Raw genomic sequence first — 16,593 nt, forward strand, 5'->3', positions numbered from 1 at the left:
ACATGAGATCCACAGATCGAAAACTGGAGGCTTTTTAAAAAATAAATATGTATTGGCGATTCTTGTAGTTTTGAAAGAATATTGCTTGCGTGGAATTTATGCAGTACAATACACAAAATGTTTTCTAAAGCATGGAACCAACGTGAGAGGGACCAAGGTAAGTGACTTTGACCTTAAGAGGAAATGGTCTTCAAATTATTACTACACCAGCGCGTCAAAATATGTAAGTAGCGCTCTTTGGTATTTTAAATCGAATGAAAAATTCAACATTTTAATGGAAACGATTTTCTACCATTCACTGACACCTGGGTCAAAGATAAACGCTTTCAAGTCGCCACAAAAATTGCGCCAATTTATTTTGTCCTTAATGGAACACCTTTTATTATGATCAGCTTCATGAGCTCATCACAAACCAGCTAAAATTCTCAGCATGGATGTAAAAAAATTTCAAATTCAACAGCTGCCACCACCTTGGCGATCTCACTCAGTCGCTGCGATGTTCAGTCTCTATTGAGAACGTGATCGTGTACGGATCGTTAAGAACGTTGTGCGGCATCTGACGAACCAGTGGCTTTAGTTTTTTTATTTTGCCTAGTTACATACAAAGATTCATAAATATATATGTACATACTTGTACAGCCATACGTGGAAATTTCAAAGAATTTGTAAAAAAAAACAGTTTATTCTGTTGGAAACCAGTTTCTCAACAACAAAAGTGAAGATGGCCAAATACACTACAGACAAAGCGTTATTCAATGTCAGCCTGCGTAATGCCTGCTTGGGAATAGCGATATTCTTTTTGATCACACTGGTGCTGGGCGTTATTGTTCGACCGAGTTGTAAGTGAAAACGAAAGCGTAAATTGGAGGGAAAATAGTAACCAACAACTTGAAAAATAAATAAAAACAAAAAAAAAACAATTAACATAATTTACATTAATGCGATAAAAAAAATATTAGAACCATAGTAGACTAAATAGTTAGTAGACTAAGCACCAGAATTTTGTATAGATTTCCAAAAGTAAAAAAAAACCTGCAATATAAGTTACCAGCACAAAGCAACTTCATTCACAGAGTGTGCGTGAGGCAGTGGTTAAAAAATCTGCAGCAACAAACTTTCGCTAACCACAAAGCGCAAAGAAGAAGCATATAAACAGAAGCCTTTTTATGACAAATTTTTTATAAGCATTCATTTTTTATGTTGCGGTAGTGGTTTCCCTGATAATTTTTTTTTGTTAGATTTTTTTTTTGCATTTTTTAAATCAAAAACTTTTATCGTAAAATTGTGTGTATGCACAGTTCTAAAATTGTTTCACATACATACATACATGCATATATTTATGGCTCAATTGCCGCGTATCGTGCGAATCGTTTTTTTATTTGACCATTTTTGCCAGCTCATAAAAAGTTGTTTGTTCTGCTGCTTCTGTCGCCACTTGTTGACATCATTTTTGTTTTTACATATTTCGTGCTACTCATTGTTCATGGGATACTTTTAGATTGTTTTGTACAGCATTCGATAATGAATGTTTTTATAGCGTGTTTGTTTGTTGTTTTTTATATGACCTCCATCTTTTGTTCTTAATTTTTTAATAGGATTTGGAATCGAAAAATCCGTTTTTAATAGTAAATTTCTTATTTCGTAACGGCCGGTCGAAAGAAATAAAACTGTTCTAAGAAAACAAACTTTTAGAAGCAAAGCGATTTCGATATATGTATGTATGTACATAAATAACTTACGATAAATATAGCGATATCGATAAAAATATCGATAATCATATGCATATGTTTGTAGATAACGATAACAATACTGCTAAAAATCGATAAACATATATATAAATGTTAAGATATGTCGAGCCCTAACCGCCAAAATAACGTAAGCGACATTTTTTTCAAAATTTTCTTTTTGATGCAGAAATGTATCTAGATGCTCTAGGAATATTTCTGCATCAAAAAGAAAATTTTGAAAAAAATTTCGCTTACGTTATTTTGGCGGTTAGGGCTCGATGTATTTATATCAATAACGATAAATATATGTAATTATATCGGTAACGATAAATATATGTAATTATATCAATAACTCTAACGAAAACATTTTCGATAACAAGACTGTGTAAAAATCGATAAATATGTTGATGTTATCGATTTTTTATACATCTTTGAATGCATCTCGGAATGTAATATAAAATTAATTTGCGACTACTCTCTCCTAGGTTTCCAGACAAAGCGCCTAAAGCCCTTGGGATCTCGCTTATCGCCAGTTTGATAGAGATTGCGAAAGTACCCTGCCGAGTATGCATTTTATATAGAAAGTTAAAAAATTGTGTTACCCTTTAACTTTTACCATTTTGAGCAGGAATACCGATTGTTTTTTTTTTTTACTTGTTATTTCACGAGCATAAATAAAAGCAGACTTAAAATTAAAACAATCTTCTGGACTAAAAAAGGTTTTAAAGAAATCCCGAAAGGTCCTAACAAAATCCTGAAGGGTTAAAGTTCTCAAAAATTCCCAAAATGTCTTGACGAATTCCTTAAAAGTGTCGCAAAAATGCCGACTGCCGATTTATGAAAGCAAACCCAACAATGTTCCGAAAAAATCTCAAAAAAAACTGAAAAAAAAACAGAAGGTTCCTAAGAGACCAGACAAACTTCCAATAAATCACGAAATACTCCAGAAAGCTCCTAAAAGTACAGAAGAGTCTTGAAAGAACACCACGCTAAATAAAAAAGAACGTTAAAAAAAAACCGAAAAGTGCATAAAAGTCCCAAAGGATCGAAGAAAAATCGACAAAAAAAAATTTAAAAATATTTCCATGTACCTATAAAAGGAAAATGAAAAAAATACAGAAATGTCTCGAACAAACTCCACAAGTTCTCGAAGTGTATAATCCTAAGAACCCCTAAAATATTCCGGACAATCCCGAAAAAATCCAGCAGTTCGAGAGGTTAATTAACAAAAAAAATTTGAATCATTAATTGTTTTATATCTAGAACCAGTCGTGAAAGACGCATAAACTCGTAGGAGAAAAACATTGTTTGTTTTTTAACCGACTTCAAAAAAGGAGGAGGTTATCAATTCGTCGGAATATTTATTTTTTTTTTTATGTACATATGTTATCGCATAAGTTTGGACCAAGTGTACGAGTTAACCTAAGTAGTTTGTTGGATGTCAAAGAGCTCAGGTGTTCGTCTCTCAACACATCGCGTCTGCTCGATGAGAGCAAAATCCTAGATTGAAGGCAGCCCCTCGATGTCCCCCCAGTCATTGATAAGCGAGGAATTCACCCATTTTTTGATAATGGCTTCGATGCCCGAAGCTTGGAGTGCTATAACTGGTTACGCCACGAATACCTCGTCTGAGCCTAATCTGGCCAAATAGTCAGATGTCTCGTTACCAGGTACTCCCGATTCAAATGGCACCCAGATTAAAGCAAGCTCGTTATGGTTGCCAACATAATTTAGTCGAGAAATCACGCCCCAAAAAAGACGTTTAAAGATCACAAAGAGTAATTATCAGAAGATATTTTGCTTATCTTAAATTACTGGTTAGTTATTCTAGTTGGGTGTGAATAATTTTAAAGTTCGATTTATGTTCATATTTTAACATATTCAAAAATTGTTCATATTTTTTCTTAATTTTCAGACCTACATGCCAGTTCTTCGCTAGTTGGTTTTATTGTTGAGCTGATTGCCAACTTGGCTTTGCTATTCGGTGTCCTGTGGGTATGTAAAGATTAACAACCATATTCATAAGAAATAAAGAAGACTTTAACGGCTATAGAGCTCTATAAATCTATTTTATTTTTTATGATACACATTTGTTTATTTAAATATATGTATATATGTTTGTCTAAAAAATATGTATGTATGTATAGGAATCATTTCTAATACCATCTTTTTAAATTTTCGCAGAGCAATGCCTGGCTGGTTTTGGTTTGGCTTGTGGCCGCCGTGATGTTTTTCATTCATTGGCCCTTCGCTGTCTTGGGTGTTATATTCAATTATGGCGGTTATCGTTACACCGCGTTCTTCGACAATGTTTTCCTCATACTCTTAGAATATATTTTAGTTTTGGGTAAATACATATGTTTATATTTTCTATGTTATATAATGAGAATACTAACGTTACTTAGAATTTCAAACGTTATTCCAAAGTTAGGGAAAAAATTAACACCCGAATTCATAAAAAATAAAGAAGACTTTAACACGGCTTTATACATCGAAAATTTTAATGAAAATGTCACTTTATAGAGCTCTTTAAATCTATTTTATTTTTCATGAATAAAGCCATAAAACTTTATTTATTTATTTAGTTGACTTTATCATAATTGTTTTTTTTTATTTTTCAGTGGTTTTCGGCTACTGCACATACCTGGTCTATTCCTATTTCCATCAATTGCGAAACACTCAGTCTGCTACACCACATGGCGTTGTAGTTTAATTATGTACTTACTATAAGCGAATATACACATCTATACAATATGAGTACAAATATAAAAACAAAAACCAAAATATGTGTGTACATCGTAACGTTGGCACCCACCCCAATGAAGTAAGAAACATTTTGTACGCTGATTGTAACGCTCTCGAAGGTGGTTACAAAATTAAGTTGCATTTTTAACATTTATTTTTTTTGTATTACTACATTTGCATTTGCATACTATAAAACACACTTACCTACATACATTTGTTTGTACCCAATGTACGTAGCTATGTATGGATGCCATTAAGAGTTTATTTAATTTGAATAAAAAATAAATAAATATAAAAGAAAAAATTGCTGGACTTTACATTGTTCAAGGTTGCTCGAAAACTGGAAAGTTTTATAAATAAAATGTGTTTTACGAACAAAACTTCTCCCCTTTTTAAATATACATATATGTTTAGTATTTAGAAATCAAACTTTTTTCTTATTTTGTTAAAATTTTTGGTTCATTGCTCGTATATGGCAGCGCAAGTCAAAACAAAAAAAATGTGGGCGCGCCACACAGAAACATCTGCGATGACGGCATTTTCGGCCAGCAGCTTTGTCATCGCTGCCGGCTTATCTCAGAGCAACAACAATAAATTATAGTCAATTTGCTAAATATGTATTAAAATGTAAGTTGTGCCGTGAAAATTACTCTGAGTTTTCTCGCTGGCACTCTATGCTGATGCATATGAGATCATATTGCGTGATTATTTAAATTTGCTTTGATTTTGCAAGTACTTCCAATGATCCAAAATAGAAGCAGACAGCTTCGGAACGAAATAAGCTTGAATAATGATATCGATTGATATAGGTATATCGATGTCGATATATGTTTATATCGATGACCGTAGTAATTATATTCACATCGGTAACGGTAATAATGGTGTTATCATTATTGGTAAACGGGAGAGAAATTCTACATATTACTAAAAAAAATCATAAAATTTAACCATATCGATGGGAATTTCTATAAATATGTAAATCGATCAAAATTACAACAATAAATTTTTTTGATAAAGGTATCGATATATTTTTCGATAAATTTATCAAATCGAAATTTCTATAAATGTGTTTATCGATCATAATTAAAATAAATTTGTTCGATAAATTTATCGCTACACACATCGAAAGCAATATCGATAAAAAATATAGGTTTAGACGATGACTATCGATATAACGATCATATGCATATCGATATAATTTCTATGTAACTGTATTGTATTTTTAATTTTTCCAAAAAACGCGTTCTAGAACATTTTAAAATTGATGTCTTTTATTGCACTCTGCCATGTTGAACCTGCAGAATACTTCCGAATCTTCGATGTGAAGAAACTTTGTTTTCAACCCAAAGTTTTTTGAATTGGAGAAAGGTTGTTGACTGATGGTGCTAATCCTTGTAAGACCAAGTTGTTATTGTGGACTTTATGGAGCGGCAGTTCTTGCCCAGATATAAACTTCGGTCGTTCCCAGTTACATAGGCCCGACTGTCAAGGGATCGGTAAGATGAAGTTCGTCTGACCCGCGTTACTCTGGCCCAGTTACGGTCTGGATATTGTAGTATGTCCATACTCGACCCCAATGCCCCTAATGAGTGCCTTTTTAAGTACAGTGTCTTTTTAAGTACAGTGTCTTTTTAAGATAGGCGTCAGAACAAGTATTTAATGATAATAATCAAAACATTATGGATGGGAGAAATCCGCGAAGCATCTGTAGACCGATAATATCGGTATCGTAATTTTGAATACAATTCCTGGAAGCGATCAAATAAAATGAACCCGGTATTCGTCAGTATTTCGCTTGATACATATGACTACTTTATGAACCGATTTGTCATGACACAAAATTTTAACAGCATCAGCTAAGAAAACAACTCAAAAGAGAGACACAATAAAAAGCGAATAAAAACAAAACAAAATTTTCGCAGGAAATTCCGCTGGGAGCAAAGGAAAAAACACACAACTCGATTAGGACGTCATCGCCCAGCCATAAAATGGAGTTGCCCGCCGATAAAGTGTTCGAACGTGAAAAGAAACATGACATGATGTTGGACTTGAGCTTGGGTGATCAGAAGGCCGATAATCTTTTTGCTGGCAGTAAGTATTCGACAATTATTTGAGCAAAAATTACGTAAAAATGCGCTAGTGGAATGCACAACTAAAAGACAACTTTTATAATTGCTACACAGCGGACCAAACACCAACGCCCACACGTCTAATACGCAATTGCGAGGAGGTAGGACTCTTTGAAGATTTGCGACATGTGAATCCCTTCGAGGAAACCTTTCGACGTGCCTGCGAACAAAACCATGGGCAGACACCCATGCGTCCACTAGACTCTGTGGAGGCAAACGCCGATGAGGATTCGCTGCACACACCACAAGTGTATCCTCCACTGGACGCCATACAAAGTTGTGAAATGCTCACCAAGCCATTGGACAGTCCCTCCTCAGCTACTGTGACGCTGGATGTTCCCGTTGTCGATGAGTTACTCAATGCAGCAGCGGACGCCTACAAAATTGGCACATCGCGTCAGAATTCAAACACCTCTACGACATCTTCAGGAGGTTATGGCAAAATTTACAAATATCGAGCAATTGCTGAAAAGCCCTCAGCAACAGGGGTGGCGAGCGGATCTCCGCGCATACCATACATACATCTGCCAACAGCGGCCATACAGTTGGTGCAGCCGCAGCTAATAACGCTGACTTTCCCCGAGAGCAATGGCAACAAAAACTTGGCTGCAAACTTGGAAGCCAAGCCGTTAGGTACTGTCGCTAACAATGCAATACCAATACAAACTGTTAAGCCTTTCATCATGCCGAAGTTGGCAGTCGCGGCGACAGCTAGCGCAACTGCATCTTCAGCTACCGGTACAACAACAACAGCAACTGCATCTTCAGCTACCGGTACAACAACAACAACAACAAAGCTAAAAAAGACACCGACTGCAACGCAGTTGCCGCCGCTGAACACAAAAGCTCACAGCACCACCGCCAGTACCTCCACTGCCAAAACGGCAACAGCCCAAAGTCAGCTAACGACCCTGCAGCCACCGCATGAACCAAGCAGCGCCAGCCTTACGCCCACCTCACAACTGCCCATTAAAGAGCGTCTCAAGGCAATTCTGAGTCTTGGCAATAAAACGCACACGGCAGCACCACTGCAACCAACCAAAAGCAGTGGTCGCCGAGTGCGTGGCCAAGCAGCCGCCGCGGATAAATACGATGAAGATTCTATGACGCGCAGGCGTGCAGCGGCCACACGTTATCGCATCAAAATGCGTAACGAACACAAGGATCTGCGCAGGCGCAACAGCGAACTACAGGCGGAAAACGACAAGTTACGCACACACATCAAACAACTAGAGCAGGAGTTGGCTAAAAGTCAGCAGCAGCAGCAACAACAAATTATATCAACATCAAATGGTTGGTGGTTAAATGTTGTTGTCCAGCGAATTGTGTTCATTACATGTATTTTTATTAATGTTTTGGTTTATGTATTTGTAGGCAACTTACAAACTGTGCCGACACAAGTACAAATCCCGCCCTCAACGCTGCATCTGGTAATGAATATACCGACAATGGTTGTGCCAGCTGGGGGTCAACCTTCCTTGATACAGCCAATCACTTATCGGGTGGAGAAGAAATAAAGTATGCCGCAGATAGCTGGAGCTTACCCAGATCGCAGTGAGATAATTTTATGTAGAAGTCAAACAAATTTATAGATAGAGTATTGGCACACAGTGCGTTAATTATAAAAAGTTTCTTATTTGTAGGCATTAGACATTATGTTTGATTGATTTAAAATTTACTAAAAACTTGATATAAAACTTATAATGTTTAAATTATTTATGAAAAAAAATGTATTTGTTTTAATGGGAAATTAAACGACGACAAAAGAAATGCTTAGAGGGCTGTTCTAATGTGCAAGTTTGAATTTCGGTAGGGGCGTACGCTTATTATGAGATCAATGCCTGGAAGCGTGTTACTTATATTCATGTTAAATGCAACTCAGTCTTTGCATGACTTTAAACGCTAACTACTACTGCTAGCAATTTTAAGATCTAAACTAAAAGATATTTTAAACTACACACTACTTAAACCAAGCATGCTCAAACCTTTTATGTCCGCTAAATATTGCTTATCAATTAGACTTAAGTATATCATTAAATTCTCTTTGTATTTCTTCGATTCTTTCCTCAATTGTATCAAGTTGAGAATTTTGGGATGAGCTGCGTGTGCTTGCAGCAGGTTTGTGAAGATTTGAAATCTGTGAGCAAAAACATAGAGTATTCTTATTAACCCACTTTCTTAAAAAAAAAAATACTTGCATTACCTCATTTAACTGCGCTTTCAGCAAACGCCTTTCATTGCACAATTTTTGTATGTCACCATGATACTTAGTGCGCAGTGAGCATGATCGCGGTGCGCTCAAACATTTTTGTACGTATAACTCTATATCTTGATTGCGCACCTCATCCTCGGCCATAAGTAAGTCAGCATCATTGCGTGTGCGCTGAAATTAGAAATTACACCAATTAAACCTATCTTATATGTGTTCAATAATACATTACACACTTCACATTCTATACTTTGCATTAGCAACTCCAGATCCTTTTCCATTTGTAACGTACGCTGACGTTGCTCAGACTCTTGCACTTGGGCCGCTACTTCAGCTTTACGATTGCGTATTTCTTTTTGATAGAGCATTAGCACTTTGCGCTGATAAGCTAAACGCTCTTCCTCACGCTTAAGTGAGTCGCGATAGAGTTTTTCCATTCCTAAAATAAGAAAGAAAAAAAGAAAAACTTTATGTTATGAAAAACCAGGTAATTTACATTTTTGTCCAGTTCAGCGCTCACTTTCCACCTGCTTTGCATGTTCCTCATTACGCAACCCACTCTGTAGGCGCTCCATCAACTTCATTTCTTCTATTTCCAATTCTCGTATGCGCGCGTCAATACTCCGTTGCTCCCTTTGCACAGCGGCTAGATCTTCCTCGTGTTTCACCAACCATTCACGTGGATAATTCAAGAATTTCGGATAGACGTTCTTTGGTATGCTTTGAAACTCCTTCATATAACGTTTCGGATGCAACGTTTGTGGGCATTTCTGCATTAAACAATAGGCCTTTTTCAGCACTATATCCACATCCACCGGATAAGAATCGCGAAAGAATGACAAAATCGTTGGCTTATCGGGCAGTCGCACAATCACCTCGCGCTGCACAATGTTGTATGCGACGGCTAAGAAAATTGGAAAGTATGGCGGCCGTACCATAATGTTGTCCCAAGCGCAAAGCCATTGCGATGTGCTGAGCACATCTGAGAAAGCTGTAGTTATCATCGGCCAGATATAGTCTTCCGGTCCTACTTGCATGCTTGCATAGAATTTGCATAGCTGGGGCGCATTTAGTTGTAGGATATTTTCGCATAAGCCCAAATAATTTTTTGGCTCCAGTGGATGCAACTCAAAGCACAATTGAAATTGATTCGTTATGAGCGTGGCACAAATTTCAAAAACTACAAGTGGATTACGTGGTATTAGCTTCACAAATGGAAATATTAGTTCTGGCACAAATTTGCTATGAGCAAAAACTGGGCACCAACGTGCTAAGCAGGACCACACACGCACCAGCGCACGCTTCATTGTTTCATCACGTATCTGTATGTGTTGGGCGCGTTGTTTAACTATTGGTGGTATGCCCAACTTCAAAAGGTGATTAAACTCACGGCGATTGTTGGGCAATTGTAACAGCGCGCACCACATCATTACGCGATATTTGCGCGGAAACCAACGATATTCGTCTAGTATAGGTAAGAGCCGCTCGCGGGTAAGTAATTTCCTAACATTATTGTTTAGAATGCAATCATCATCTTCTAGGGCTGCATTAGGATTTCCCGAAGCGCCAATCGCCACTGGCTTGTTTTGGTTGAAAGCAGACTTTAAAATTTGTAGGCATTCTTGTTGCGACTCTAAAGAATTGTATAGTTTGCAAATGGACCAAATGTTAAGTTCGCCACTCCTATTAAGCACCGTTAATAGTTTTCCATCATGAGATATTGTCAACTTTTGTCCCTTATCCGCTTGGATTCTTATTTTGTTATCTTTATTTATACAATTCAAAATTACAACCTGCCCAGGATTTGTAGTTACGCCACAGATTAGTATCTCCTTTGAATGCGGCAGGAAGACGCATTCGCTTATAACAATATCGTTCAAACGACAAATGTGCTGAATCTCAAAAGTAATGGTATTGATCAATAACAAATATCTGTCCAGTGTGGAAAGGCACAATAAGTTGTTGAAAGGATGGCAGCAAAAGGCAATAATCAAACCATCGGCATAATTTAGTTCCTGACAATTAACATTAAAATCACCGCCGACATTTGTGAAATCATCATACAGCATAATATCTGCTGACAAAGCTGCCGTACCTTCGATGTTAAGCTTACGATCGCGCATATTTATGGGATGTATGACACGTAACCTATTTAAAGTAACACTTGACCATATATAAACGATATTATTGGTGAAGCAGGTAAAGATTTGCTCAGTGCGGGGCAAATAACATGCAAATTTTAAGATGATATTCTCATCATCGAAAGTTAGGCGATGTGTTAGAATGAATTTGCTCAAATTAACAAGCAATGCTTGGCAACCTGCCTGTACCAGCACAAAACGCTGAGGTTGTAATGGTTGCCCTACAAAAGATATGGCTTTTATAGTTTCATTGGAGATTGCTATCGTTTTTATCACAGCTGATTTCTCTGGAAGAAATAAAATAAATATTTTATGAACCGTTTACAGTATTTCAACTTACCTATATCTAGCAACAATAACTGGCCCAGCTTTGTGCCTACGAGATACAGATTACTACGTTGTATCCAAGGAGTTATGACCGTAACTCTAAGTATAACTTCAATCAGTTGCCAAAAGCGTTTATTTATGAAGTCAAATGCAAAAATATTACCACTGTAAGTAATCATCGAGCAATATTAAACTAAACGTTTAAGATTAGGAGCAGTTTTACCTACCGCCGATCGATGGCCACCATGAAGGTGCAGTGCTCACTGAAGCAACATGCAGCCATACGAATCCGTGTAATTCGATTACCCTCTTGAATTGTGTGATGTATAGTCAGTATATTTCTGTAAATAAATAGAAATTTATACAATTTTACCATTGTCTAAAATCTTACTTACCCATTGTTAGTTTCCTTGAATGAGAACGCATATTTGCGCACGGGTTGTCCGCCACCCAACTGAAGGCTGGATGTAGGTTCCGCTTCTTCTTCGCTATCATCTTCAATTGCGGCTCCAGCTGCACCGGCGCTTGCACTTGCTTTTGCGGCTTTGTCCTTCTCAGTCGCTGTGGCAGCGACTTCTTTATCACCACTGGCATCATCAGACGCGGCTTCACTTGATGCTTCGTTATTATTTGTTGACTCTGGTACATCAGCCATATTATTTATTCAATTATCGAATTTATTAAATGGTTGTATTTAATTCAGAGGCGTAAAAGATTTACACACGAGTTCGCGGTCACTTTTAAAACTTTGTACAGAAAAATTCAACTGAAACAAGTGCTGCCAAATTTCGACGAAAAGGAGAAAATGAACAGCTGATGGCGCGTAAGACTGTGTGTATACACGGAAATTTTTGCCGAAGCGATTTTTCACATTCCATTTTGGTGTTGCTCGTTTCATTTACACACGGCGATTTTTTGTATGAAATTGTTGTTGCCAGCTGTGAACCGTTTACACAATTTACACAGCCTAACGAGAGCACCAAGCGTGTTGACCGAACACGAGCAGCAGGGCGATTTGCGGCAACAAAAATCGCGCTGTGTAAATGAGCACTAAGACGAAGAAAAAATGCATTTCCTTGGAGACATTTATTTAGATTTGTTGCCGTTTTGTTTTAGCAAGCTCAAGGTATTTGAACGGACTAGACAGAAATAGTCAGATTTTACTGGAAATCGATCCCGTACTCGGTTCTCCGACTGTTGAGAGGACAAAAAAGAGAGTTACCAGTTTTAGTCCGAAGATTTTTTGCTGGTGAATTCTGTGTTAAACGATCAGCTGTAGTGTGTTTGGCAACCAAATTGTAAATAAAAGAAAAGTGCACTCTGCTACTTTACATTCAAAAGTATTTAATTACTTGTTTAGGTGGATTTTAATGAATTTGAAATTATTTTTGGTTATTTAAATGTGTGAACTGACTGTGTTTACATACAAAATAAGCAAAACTTTACAACCGAAATTTCGAGGTTGTGTTGAAGTTGACAGACGTTACCCTTTTTTACTAGAAAGCGATCCCGTACTTTTCATTGTTATTCCCTCGCTCTGAGCGAATTTTCATTTTTTTACAGTTTTACTGGTTTTAGTCCGAGGAATACGGGATTGCACCTAAAATATCGCCTATTTTATTTTCTATGATGTTGGAAATATACACCAGGGTCCGAGCATAAAAGGTATGGTCGAAACTTGATGTCGTTTTCGCAGTTTTGTTTCCAAGCACACTTTAAACCTCAAACCGAAATTTATTTATTTATGTATTTATTTATTTTTTTATGTTTTTATTTATTTATTTAATGTTCTCAACGGGAATTATATGAGAACAAATTGTTCTCAAAGCGAACAAAATGCGAGTAATACTTTCTGGAAGATTTTTAAGATAACAAAATGTGAACAGAATTCTAAGAAACTTTCTTTCGAAGAACAATTTGGGTACCAAAATCTCAGGAACGTTCTGACAGAGAACGCCCTGGGAACACATTTACTCTGAACTTTTCGCGAACAATGGAGGTGAGAACAACATTTTCCTCATTAATTTAATCAAAAAATGGCCGTAAGATAATTATGCAAATTAAATCAACGAAAGACTTAAGAAAAAAACATTTCTTCCAAAGAAAATTAAAAATTATTCCGTAATTGGACAGTGCACCCTAATGTTAAGCGATCTGGCAGTTGAAATGATCCGGCTTTCCGTTAGCTTAAAATTAACCATCAGGGTTCTCACTGAAGCGATTTTTCATCTCAAAACCCAGACGCCCCTCTCATTCTGGACGTTAAGTTCTCAAAACTTTTTCCCTAGTTTTGTTCTCTAGAATGACATTCCCCAGACTTCTTATCCTCTATAAAAACATTCACGATATTTTAGTTTTCACCGGAAACGTTCCCGAAAGTTTCAATCCCTTTCTGTTCTTCTTGAGAATTTTCTTTTCACTTTGTTCTTTATTGAAACGCTCCCGAAAGTTTTGTTATCATTTTGTTCCCGTTCAAATTGCTATCAAAATATTTGTGCCCGTTTAGTGGGTGATAAAAATTACTATTGACTTCGAGACATCGTTGCCAGATTCGTTGAAATAAATATACATACATATTTGCTTTTAGAATATTAAACGCATTTATTTGCATTGCATTTATACACTTCAAAAATAACAATTTGGGTGTTTTATATTTTAATCTTTTTTTTTGTGATTTACAGCTACTAATAAATACATTTGTATGTACATATTTATTTAGGTAATATTTATCTGAGAATAGGTTACACATTACAAGGATACAAGTACATATGTATGTTTGTATTGAATGATGAGCTGAATGTTGGATGGGGAGAAGGAACATACACACACTTCACGGAGTTTTCATATAAATAAATAATGTAAAAAAAGAAAAACAAATAAAAAACTGCGAATGGAAAAGACTTCAACAAATCATACAAACATACATATATATCGGCGGTACTTCGGCAAAACCTCGTATGTCTAATCACTCTTAAACAACACTCTCCAACAAAAAAAAATTCTTGTACTAATAAAAAATAATTTTAAAAAACTTTTTAAATTCTACATAAGGTAACTTCTCTAAAATTGACAACTTCTTAAAAGACCCTGATCTGCTTCGTCGTATCTAATCTCGCCCCATTCACCAGTCTGCTGCCAGTGCTGTGTATTATGGTTTCTATAATAATTGTTATGACTAAGTGAGCCTTTTATAAAAATATAAATAAATAAATAAATAAAAACTTTTTGATTTGAATATTAACGCTTTAGTACTTTAATCCCTATTTTGAATAAATTTTACGAAATACAAGATAGTTGTGATTTCTGGGATAGGAGGTTTTGCCAAGTAAAGTCGATATGTATGCATGTATGTATTTCTAAAAAATTTAGCTTTCTTTCCAATTTCCACTGTGTTTCGTTGTAATATTTAAAACGCGATGTGGTGGGATGTGGTGGTATATGAAATGAGGAATGAGATTGGTCATTCTCTTCCTCACTGCCAACTGGGTGGATCTACGGCACAATGCCAGCTACCACAACGCCGCCAAGCGTACCGCTATTTACCCAAACCAACCCACATGTAATTGGGATCGATGAATTGTGCGCCATGATAACCACGCGGATTCATTGCCACCAGCGAGCGTATCTTCTGAGAGGGTCGATATGTGCGTATGGCGTGCAGAAATTCTAGAGAGAATACATTTTTATTTTATTGGTTTAAATTATAAGCGTCAAATTATTGGCGTCAATCTTTCAACCTGCATTAGCCTCATGTTCGCCCGCTATCTTCTCATGCAGCTGCCGTAGAGGATGTTGTCCTTCGAGTAGCTTAGCCTCCTCATGCCCCAGCGATTGCGATTTCTCATTGTAGCGTACATTTTTCGAGAGATCCGTAAAAAAGTTGCCCAAGTGTGTCATAGCGCCTAAAATGGAAGAGGAATCAAGTACATATATACACACAAGCACAGTTTAGATGCCGCTGCGTATGCGCAACTCGCTTTTTAGTGGGTGTTCGTTCACTTACCAGCGCTAATAGAGGGTAGAAAACTACGTTCACCATTGCCGGTTTTGTTACGCTTAAATGCCAGCTTCTTCGCCTCGGCTAGTTCTTGCTCGCGATCGTGCTGATACGCTGTGTAGGGTATGTAGGCGTAGTCCAGCCGCCGAGTGCGCGGCGCGTAAAAAATTCGCTTAGAACGTGGCGGCTGTTCGGTGTTAAATCGTTCGCTAGCTGGTTCCACATCGATTTTATAGTCATAATCCACAGTTGTATCCATTGATGACGTATCCTGTTTATCTCCAACCTCCTCCGCTGACTTTGTATCGGCTACGTCATTATCGCTCACATCCGTTGCTTGCAAATGTTTCTCTTCCTCACCCGGCATAATTTCGGGCGTCTTCTTGTAGACGAAGATATCTGCGTCATGTCTATGTAAGTCGTATGCGTGTGGCGTTTGTTGTTGTCCTTGTAGATATGTTTGTGGCCACTGTGGCTGCTTTGTTACTGCCATTTGTTGTTCTTTTTTCCTTACTTGCCACTGTGGCTGTTGCTTTCGCCCAAATAACCAACTGCCTAGCCATTGCAATTGCCTGTGTCGCCTTGCCTCAGCAGGAAGTGCAACATCATTTGACTGCTCGAAATCTCGCAACGCTATTTCGTCAGCGATTGCTTTGTTACCAAATAAAGCATTTCCATTTCCTTCCATTGATTTTTCATTGCCAAATATACGCGATTCAATTGCAAAATTGTCAAAGTATTGGCGGGGCCAATGTTGTTGTGGTGGGGGGTAGAAGCGCGGCTGTGGGTCAGGTGGCCATTTAGCTGCCACTGCAAAGGAAAGTTTGATGAAAAGAGAAAGTAATTAAAAAAGTAACAGTAGGCGTAGATGGATGTAGAGGTTGAAAACAATAGTAGTAAACACACTTAGTATGTCTGTTACTGCTCAAATATGTAGGCACAAATGCAGTAAGTTAAGTAATATTAACAAACAGGATATGGAGCTCTATTGACTTCTGTTTGCCAATAAAACTGAGGTTTACCTTATTTTTACTAAGAGTACATATGTAAATGACAAGAGTTCGAACTATAGGCTGTTACATGTAGTAACGGCAACTCTCATCCTTCAAATACATTACTTTAAGAGCACTGCGCGTACAGCTTATCACCTAATCCTTTCCGATAAATAGATATGCCTCGAAAGCCTTCCATCTTTGTTTCCACATCTTACAAAAACACGATGAAAGATTATACTGACCTCCAACCAGACCCACCTGGTGACGTGTATTTCGACCCGCTGAATCCGTATCTGAGGTCCGATTGACATCACTTTTTTTTT

General features: G+C 37.2%; 4 protein-coding genes across 8 annotated transcripts in view; 2 read left to right on the forward strand and 2 right to left on the reverse strand.

Moving 5' to 3' along the window:
* LOC118743180 (TBC1 domain family member 31) overlaps positions 1–12,023 on the reverse strand; it is a 167,542-nt gene extending 155,519 nt beyond the window's left edge. For 2 of the 4 annotated variants that reach the window (XM_036475722.1, XM_036475721.1), the window contains exons 1-7: positions 11,674–12,023; positions 11,506–11,619; positions 11,292–11,443; positions 9,331–11,238; positions 9,047–9,249; positions 8,805–8,984; positions 8,587–8,738 (exon numbers count right to left, since the gene is read on the reverse strand). In XM_036475722.1, the coding sequence (XP_036331615.1) occupies positions 8,613–8,738; positions 8,805–8,984; positions 9,047–9,249; positions 9,331–11,238; positions 11,292–11,443; positions 11,506–11,619; positions 11,674–11,933 (2,943 nt within the window). In that variant the 5' untranslated portion in view covers positions 11,934–12,023 and the 3' untranslated portion in view covers positions 8,587–8,612. Of the gene's footprint in view, positions 1–8,239; positions 8,739–8,804; positions 8,985–9,046; positions 9,250–9,306; positions 11,239–11,291; positions 11,444–11,505; positions 11,620–11,673 lie in introns of those variants that run through there. The other 2 variants (XM_036475720.1, XM_036475723.1) reach the window with 2 other exon arrangements.
* Positions 480–4,764, forward strand: LOC118743184. Its single transcript, XM_036475729.1, has 4 exons — positions 480–839; positions 3,643–3,722; positions 3,912–4,074; positions 4,349–4,764. The coding sequence occupies exons 1-4, from the start codon at positions 722–724 to the stop codon at positions 4,438–4,440; spliced, it is 453 nt and encodes a 150-aa protein (XP_036331622.1). The 5' UTR covers positions 480–721; the 3' UTR covers positions 4,441–4,764.
* LOC118743181 (cyclic AMP-dependent transcription factor ATF-7) lies at positions 6,208–8,252 on the forward strand. 2 transcript variants are annotated; one of them, XM_036475725.1, is made up of 3 exons: positions 6,208–6,563; positions 6,656–7,894; positions 7,976–8,252. In XM_036475725.1, the coding sequence occupies exons 1-3, from the start codon at positions 6,461–6,463 to the stop codon at positions 8,116–8,118; spliced, it is 1,485 nt and encodes a 494-aa protein (XP_036331618.1). In that variant the 5' UTR covers positions 6,208–6,460; the 3' UTR covers positions 8,119–8,252. The 2 variants fall into 2 exon arrangements, with proteins under 2 accessions (XP_036331618.1, XP_036331617.1); XM_036475724.1 differs by having other exon boundaries at positions 6,656–8,141.
* A 2,501-nt stretch (positions 12,024–14,524) lies between the features above and the next one.
* The window catches only part of LOC118743185, a 44,825-nt gene continuing 42,756 nt past the window's right edge, over positions 14,525–16,593 (reverse strand). The window contains exons 2-4 of the mRNA XM_036475730.1: positions 15,282–16,085; positions 15,016–15,180; positions 14,525–14,944 (exon numbers count right to left, since the gene is read on the reverse strand). Of these exons, the coding sequence (XP_036331623.1) occupies positions 14,814–14,944; positions 15,016–15,180; positions 15,282–16,085 (1,100 nt within the window). The 3' untranslated portion in view covers positions 14,525–14,813. The remainder of the gene's footprint in view (positions 14,945–15,015; positions 15,181–15,281; positions 16,086–16,593) is intronic.

Source organism: Rhagoletis pomonella, unplaced genomic scaffold (assembly GCF_013731165.1).
Source record: "Rhagoletis pomonella isolate Grant_MI unplaced genomic scaffold, Rhpom_1.0 Rhpom_scaffold_00007, whole genome shotgun sequence".
NCBI lineage: Eukaryota > Metazoa > Arthropoda > Insecta > Diptera > Tephritidae > Rhagoletis > Rhagoletis pomonella.